Source organism: Eurytemora carolleeae, unplaced genomic scaffold, assembly GCF_000591075.1.
Source record: "Eurytemora carolleeae unplaced genomic scaffold, Eaff_2.0 scaffold2026, whole genome shotgun sequence".
Classification (NCBI taxonomy): Eukaryota; Metazoa; Arthropoda; class Copepoda; order Calanoida; family Temoridae; genus Eurytemora; species Eurytemora carolleeae.
In genome coordinates this window covers 22,878-30,506 of record NW_019402085.1, presented here as the reverse complement: position 1 = coordinate 30,506, position 7,629 = coordinate 22,878, and the positions used below count along the sequence as shown (strand labels likewise).

General features: G+C 35.3%; 1 protein-coding gene across 2 annotated transcripts; it reads left to right on the top strand.

Moving 5' to 3' along the window:
- The first annotated feature begins 636 nt into the window (after nt 1–636).
- LOC111717805 (dachshund homolog 1) lies at nt 637–6,195 on the top strand. 2 transcript variants are annotated; one of them, XM_023493251.1, is made up of 8 exons: nt 637–1,396; nt 1,501–1,742; nt 2,147–2,253; nt 2,841–3,015; nt 3,248–3,366; nt 4,211–4,547; nt 4,776–4,926; nt 5,216–6,195. In XM_023493251.1, the coding sequence occupies exons 1-8, from the start codon at nt 1,066–1,068 to the stop codon at nt 5,365–5,367; spliced, it is 1,614 nt and encodes a 537-aa protein (XP_023349019.1). In that variant the 5' UTR covers nt 637–1,065; the 3' UTR covers nt 5,368–6,195. The 2 variants fall into 2 exon arrangements, with proteins under 2 accessions (XP_023349019.1, XP_023349020.1); XM_023493252.1 differs by having other exon boundaries at nt 638–1,396; nt 2,853–3,015.
- The last annotated feature ends 1,434 nt before the right edge of the window (nt 6,196–7,629 follow it).

The following is a 7,629-nucleotide window of genomic DNA, read 5'->3' as shown; positions in this document are numbered from 1 at the left end:
GGGTGGGATTTATTGATGAAAGGAACATGGTGTCTAAAATACCGGTTATGTCAGATCCAGGCGAAGATAGATAGATATTTTTAATATATTTTACATATTTAAATTCTCAATTTATACATTATACATTATACATATAGTCATACAGGGGTTTAACGAGCTCAAATAAGCTTTTGTTAATCATTGGAAGAAAATTTGTTACAGAATTTAAAGAATTTTTTAAATCACGAAACCTCTCCGGGTGAATGTCAATCTCTTATCAGAAGTTTATGAAAAAATCTAAATCTTGATTTTTAGCCCATTTATCAAATATAGATCATCGTAAATTAGTCCTTCAGTTGAAATTATCAAATTTTTTGTTTGTATAAATAATATATATATATATATATATATATATGTAACTTTTACAAATAGACAAATATTTTTGGTCTGCTAAATGTTTTCAAATAAACTTTATATCTAAAATTTATCTTATTGGTGTGAACTTATCAATATCAATTATTATTATAATATTGTAAATATAATTCATGGTTCATTGACTTTTCAGCAAAACTGCTTAGATTTTATCCATCCATTAATTTATCTATCTATCCACTTCATGTATCTATCTATCCATCTATCTCCGACCCATCAAGGTTTCTGTATAATTTTGTTTAGTTTTTGTATTCAAATAAATGGTTGAATTCGGGAGAAAAACTCGGCTTTATCTCATCCTGCCCTGATCAATCCTAGGCAAACTATTTTTATGGACCGAGATCGGTCCGGTACATTAATCTTGTGACCCGGACCGGCCAGGATGAACCGGACCGCCTCCTCCGCCTGCCTAGCCTGCACCGGCCCCCGCAGTTAAACCCAACATGGAGGTGAAATAACGACGAATAGGAATGAAGATGAAAAGGCTGGGGCTCGAATGAGGTTTGGTTTGAGGAGAAGCGGAGCGGAGCTCAACCCGACAGAGAAGCCTCAGTTCCCTGTAGTGCAGTGACATCCTAGGACCAGTCGGAGAAACCCTATTTATTCTCAAACCTAGAAACTAGATTTATCTCTCATCCTGCAACCTTGATCAGGATGATTGACAGAAACATACCAACTTCCATGGAAGGAATGGAACGGGGAATGTATCATACCTCTGACAGAATGGAGCATAATGGAGACTTTAGAAATGGAGATTCCTCTCCGAACAGACGTAGTGGTTCTCCTATATCATCTCCCCCCTCTTCTCCACCACGCTCCTCTCCAGCTAGATTTCCATCCAGGGGGTCTCCTACAGGATTCCCATCTGGTCCCCTTCCCATTCCATCCTCCCTCCCCCCCTCCCTACCTCCTGGGGTATTTCTGCCCCCTAACTTCAACCTCCAACGACCTCCAAGCGATTATCTGAACCTACAACTATCAGAAGGAAAAAAATCATCCAAATTTAAAATAAATTTTTTTCTTTCTAAGCTTTAAAAAGACAGCAACACACTTTTTTAACGAATAAAATTTGAATGATTGGTTACTTAGGTGGATACAGCCGTAGTCCGTCATACAGTATGGTTAGCCCGAACGACCCGACGGCGAATGCTTGTAAAATCGTGGATTTTCACGGCGAGAAAATCGCCAGCTTTAATATTCACGGGAAGACGATGTTGTGTCTGCCGCAGGCCTTCGAGTTGTTCCTGAAGAACCTGGTGGGGGGACTCCATACTGTTTATACTAAGTGTAAACGTCTAGATATACATCCTCTAGTGTGTAATGTAGAACAGGTATAGGTCAAATTTCAGAAATTAAACGAAAAAAGAGAAATTTTAAGAAAATCATTACAATTCCATGATTCAAATATATAAACGAAAATACATCTAAAAATGTTTCACAAATAAAAAAAACTGCAAATGTAATTGTAACTCGGTAAGTTTTTAAATTTCGGTATTCCTAAAGGTCCACTATAGTATTCCTAAAGTATAGTATCTAGTAAATAGTAAATAGTATCTTTTTCCGTTTTATTATTATTTACTTTTTTCTTCTCTCCATCTTCAATATTTTTTTCACCCTATTTTTTTCAAATATCTATTCTAAATTTTTTATCTATTTTTCCTATTTAAAATGTTTACCCTCTTATTTGAATTTATTTTATAATGTTTTTTTTCTAATCTAATCTATTTCTAACTAGGTTCGTGTACTGCGGGGTTTAGGAGCTATACAACCTGGAGTAAACAGATGTAAACTAATCGGGGATACAGATTTCGAGGAACTCATGAAAGACTGTAACACTTCGAGGTAACTTTATTCATATTTTTGGGTCAAATTTCAGTTTTTTTCTATAATTTTTGTATCATTTAAACTTTCAAAAATCTTTTAGTCTTTAGTCTTTCAAATAACCTGTGCGTATACCTTCACTGTCTGTGTTTATACCCATTGTTTATGTGTGTACATCCTCCCTGTTCATTTATAAACCCCTTGAGTGTGCCTAAACCCCCCTGTCTTTGTAAATTTCTCCCTGTCTGTGTCTAAACCTCCTTTCTGTGCCTAAACCCTCCTGTCTTTGTAAATTTCTCCCTGTCTGTGTCTAAACCCCCTTAATGTATCTAAACCCCCTGTATGTCTCTAAACCCTCATGTCTGCCTCTATACCCCCTGTCTATGTGTCTATGTATTTATCCCATTTCTATCTCTCATGCCCCCCATTGTTTTTGTCTAATACCCCAGGTCAATGTTTATACCCCCACGTCTGTGTCTAAGCACCCTGTCTTTGCCTTATTCCCCCTGTGCTGTGAGTGTCTATATGCCCCCTTGTCTGTGTCTAAACCCCCTGTCTATGTCTTTACCCCCCTGTCTATGTCTACTCTGCCCCTAATAAAATCTCAGATCTGTGTGTAGGCCTGGACGTCCTCCGAAGCGAATGACCCCTATTACGACCTTCTCCTCCATGCCTCCCCATCACGAGATGTTCACCTCCCTGCCCCGCACCATACCCTTCCCTCCCCCACACTCCAGGGAGATGCCCTTCAATCCCTTCATGTCTCTTTCTGGACAGCAACAGGTGAAATAACATGTTGAAACAAATATTTTATCTTAGGATATTTTTTCTTCAAATTTTATCGATTATACATTTTTAAATACATTAAATTGGTTCGAGCTTCGATACTTAAAATTATATTTGAAATTTAGAATTTTTAAAGATGTTTAGCTGACCTAGTAAACAAGAGATATTTTGGTTTAATTCATATTTGAATATTTTTCAAAAATGTTTTTTTAATAAAAAATGCATTCAGGCGCATCAGATGGCTGCGCATGCGCAGAATTTACTGCGGAGTCAGGGTATGCCTGGACAAGGATTAATGCAGGAACAGATGTTGGAGAAATATGGAAACATGCTGAGACATTTGCATGGGTAGGTTTTAATTGTATTTTCATGAGACAAAAGAAAAGGTTAAAATAATTACACAGATTTAAAACTGAGAGTTTTGAAATGGTTAAAAGAGGCATTAATGTAGTATTTCGCGCGAAAAATAGCCTCTACTGATATTTAGCATTGAAAACGCCTGTTTATTTCTCATCTCCTCATCCACCTCCCCTCCTTCCCTCTTTTCTCAACCCACCTCATCCATCCCTTTTCTTCCCCCCCCCTCCATCCCTCCTCTCCCTCCCCCTGAAGCCTGCTACTCTCTTAAATACTATTATACTGAGTAATCAGGTTTATAGGAGAAAATAATGTGACTATCACGCTTAAATATCTATCTATATATCTATCTATTTATCTATCTTTTTATCTTTCTATCTATCTATCTATCTTTCTATCTATCTATCTATCTTTATCTACCCATCTATCTTTCTTTCTATCTTTCTGTCAATATATAAGTCTTTCTATCTCACATTCTCACTAACCATACATATAAACTATTTATCTACATACCTAGCTATCTATCTATTCATATATCTATCTATTTATAAATTTATATGTCTATCTATCTATCTATCCTCGCATTTGCCTGAACTAAGTCGTGAGACCTGATTTCTTAATATACAGTGTAAATCTGTATATATACACTACCTTTGAACTATGATTAGAAATATTTATCAAATCTGATCTATATCTTTCACTCTAACCATATATCTATCTTTCATGTCTATCTATGTATTCAGCCATAAATCTAACCATACTTTTAACAGAAACACAGTTAACATTTCTTTTGCTGGTCACGTAAATTATTTTTTCAAAAGTAACTTATTTTTAGGTTAAAAAATGAAGAAGATATTCAACGGTCCCCCACCCTCCAGGGTTCCCCGCCCCATTCCCCACGCTCCCCCGCCCTTAACCTCTCCTATGGTCAGGAGGACCGACTCAATCTCCTGAGAAAGGAGGGGCTCCACCTTCAAATGAAAGGGGAGAGCGAGTCCGACCCCGGAGAGATGAGCGACACCAGCGTGGAGTGTGAGAGAAGGGAGATTGTCAAATCTCGGACAGATGTTGACAGACAGACAGGCTGGGCGGACAGACAAACGGACAGCTGGAAGGAAGGGGAGAAAACACAGTCTCCAGCCTCAATGATACAGCTGATGAGCCATATTCAGGTCAAAAAAATAGATATAATATTTTGTGAATTTTCATTGCTTTTGCCTGAAAATATTTTCTTAGTACTAACTGCGGCGCTTGGCCCAGGCATTTTCTCAAACTCACCAATAATATTAAAATAGTTTTCAGATGTATATTTTGTATAGGGGGGGGGGGGGCAAATTCTTTTAATTGGAGTCGGCCAATCATTTTATACATGGCCAAATTTGAAATATTTTTTTCTTCAGGATTTAGTAAAAACTGCAATAAACAATGCCAAAGATGAGAAGAAGGAAGAGAAGGAGGGGAAGGAGGAAGGAGAGGAAAGGAAGGAAGAGGAAGGAGATGAATCTCTTGATGAACTAAAGAAACAAGTTGCAGAGGCTCAGAAATTAACAGGTTTGCGTGCCCCCCCTTTAAATACATTCTTATCTATCCATCTTTCAATCTAATACCAAGACTTTTTCCAAGTGCATTAAACTTTCTAAAATTGACAAAATATTTTGTTTTCCTCATTGCATATCCACCTATCTAATAAAACATCTACTAAAGAAACAGTCTGTCGATCTTTCTATAAACCTGTCTTATTGTCTTTCTATCTATACATCTATATATAAACATTATCCATTCATCTATACATCAGTCTTTATATATATATTTCTCTCATATTTATATTTTCTCTGTTTAGAGATCTACCTGCGCCGGTTTAAGAAGGAGAAAAAGTTGCGGCGCAAGGTTCAGGATCAGTTAGAACTACAGTCTATAAAGAAGGCTCGGTTAGAGGAGGCTCTCTCAGCAGTCTCGTATCAGACTTTTCTACAGCTTAAAGAAGAATCCTAATCAGTCATACTTTACCTTACGACTTAAATCAGCCAACATTGTTTTTCATCAGCCATTGTAAATGTTTATCAGTCATGTTACATTAATTTGTTATTCATTCAGTTCCTCATTTTATTTCCTCAGATTCTTTTCTTAAATTTGTCATTACTTCCCTTCCATTACTTTCCTTCCTTTATTTCCCTTCCATTACTTTCCTTCCATTACTTTCCTTCCATTATTTTCCTTCTATTACTTTCCTTCTATTCATTTCATTACCCTATATTCTGTGTTATTTCATTTCTTTCGTCTCACTTCCTTTTCTTTTCCTCTCCTTTTAGTTTTTCTCCTGTTCTTTTCTCCTTCCCAGTTCCTTTTGTCTTTCAATTCTTCTTCCTCTCCAGTTCTTTACTCCTTTCCCGTTCCTTTTTCCTTCCTCAGTTCCTTATTTATATAAATATATATATACTGTGTATAGTTCACCCTGTGGATCTCTGTTGTATCTCTGAATCACCCTGTAAACCTGCAAAAAATCCATTTTTAAACCTGAATCTGTTTTTTAAAAATTGAAATCTTTAACAAATGACATTTTCTAAGATGAAAAATGTCATATAATCAGAGAACTAGACATTTCCATTAAATGTGTACATTTATGTTGTGCATATTTAAGAAAAACTTAATTTAGCCAATGCATGGAATCTTCCAAAAAAAAATCCTTGAAAAGGATTTGACTCTAACCCTTGTTTGAGATATTAAAACCTAGTTTAACAAGAGTAAATGACAATTTGTATTGAATTAACTGTGATTATTATGTAAACTTTAATTAAAGAATAAAGTATTTAAAATTTAAAACCATATAACAATTGATAATGTAAACATTTGAGAGAATTCGTGTACTTTGGTAAAATAAAACTAAAGCAAAACTTCAAACAATATTCTAGTTTTCTTGTTGTAAGATCCTAATAATAATAATTAATACCAGTCACGGCAAACTAAAGTAAATGGCACGCAAGATTGAAATCTTAAAAAAATTTTCAAGCATAACTCTTTTTATAGAAGCCAGCACTCCTGTTTGCCGAGTCCATTAGCGCCTGATCCAATCAGAGTTCAGTCATGTGTTTGTTGTCTATTCTGAACCAATAGAAATTGCATGGCGGTAACATCTATATTTCTATCTATCTCATTATCCAATTAGAGATGAATCCGTATATCGACACTTTAACGGTAAATGGAAACTCAGGTTCCAATACTAATTTGATTTATTCAGCAAGACGGGGCACGAATCACATTGAAGTTTTAGCATATAGTCTTAATCAATTTGAAAATGAAATATTTACGATTATATAACATTTTATAAATCTACTGAAACATAGTATAGAATACATAAAATTGCAACTATTCCTATTTACAAATATATTTATACTCCAAATGCAAAATTTTATATGTATCCCTCCTAAATATTTCACAAATGTCCAACTATATGTGTATCCTTCCTTAATACATCTCCTCCATATATAAATATCCAACTATATGTGTATCCTTCCTTAATATCTCCTCCATATATAAATATCCAACTATATGTGTATCCTTCCTTAATTTATCTCCTCCATATATAAATATCCAACTATATGTGTATTCCTCCTTAATATATCTCCTCCATATATAAATATCCAATTATATGTGTATCCCTCCTTAATATATCTCCTCCATATAGAAATATCCAACTATATGTGTATCCTTCCTTAATATATCTCCTCCATATATAAATATCCAACTATATTTCTACATCTAATTATAAGAGTATACAAAAGGGCGGGCTAAGAGTAATTAGGTTTGACCAAGCCAGGGATTCCTTTTTAATAAGAGGGGGGGGGGAATTAAAAAGGGAAAACAGGTAATTGAAAAAAACATTCTACGCATATGCATGGTGGGGAAAAATTGATAGCAATAACATTAAATTTTTTACTAACATTCCCCTATTTTAAGAATCCAAAATGGCCCCCTTTTCTAATTTTTCATAATGGCGCTCTGGTTAGGAACACCCAAATGGTTCTAAAACTCATTCTAAATATTAATGATATTTAGCTTCTACTCCTGGTAGGGGGCAATAGGGGAACATAAAGGAAGGAGGGGGGTAGGAGGGGGGGGGATAAAACCGGAAAATATGGAAAGGGGGAAATAATACGTTTTGCTGGACATCGGGGAAAAGTATTGAAAAATGAAGGATGTAAACTTGAAATGGAAAATTCGATGTACATAAGTATATTTAAAACAAATTGTCTATCT

Bases quoted from the DNA above. Each gene is read 5' to 3' on its own strand.
- LOC111717805 (XM_023493251.1), top strand. From the start codon at position 1,066: ATGATTGACAGAAACATACCAACTTCCATGGAAGGAATGGAACGGGGA. The intron at 3,367-4,210 runs GTAGGTTTTAAT...ACTTATTTTTAG, and splicing joins ATGCTGAGACATTTGCATGG to GTTAAAAAATGAAGAAGATA. The intron at 4,927-5,215 runs GTTTGCGTGCCC...TTCTCTGTTTAG, and splicing joins AGAGGCTCAGAAATTAACAG to AGATCTACCTGCGCCGGTTT.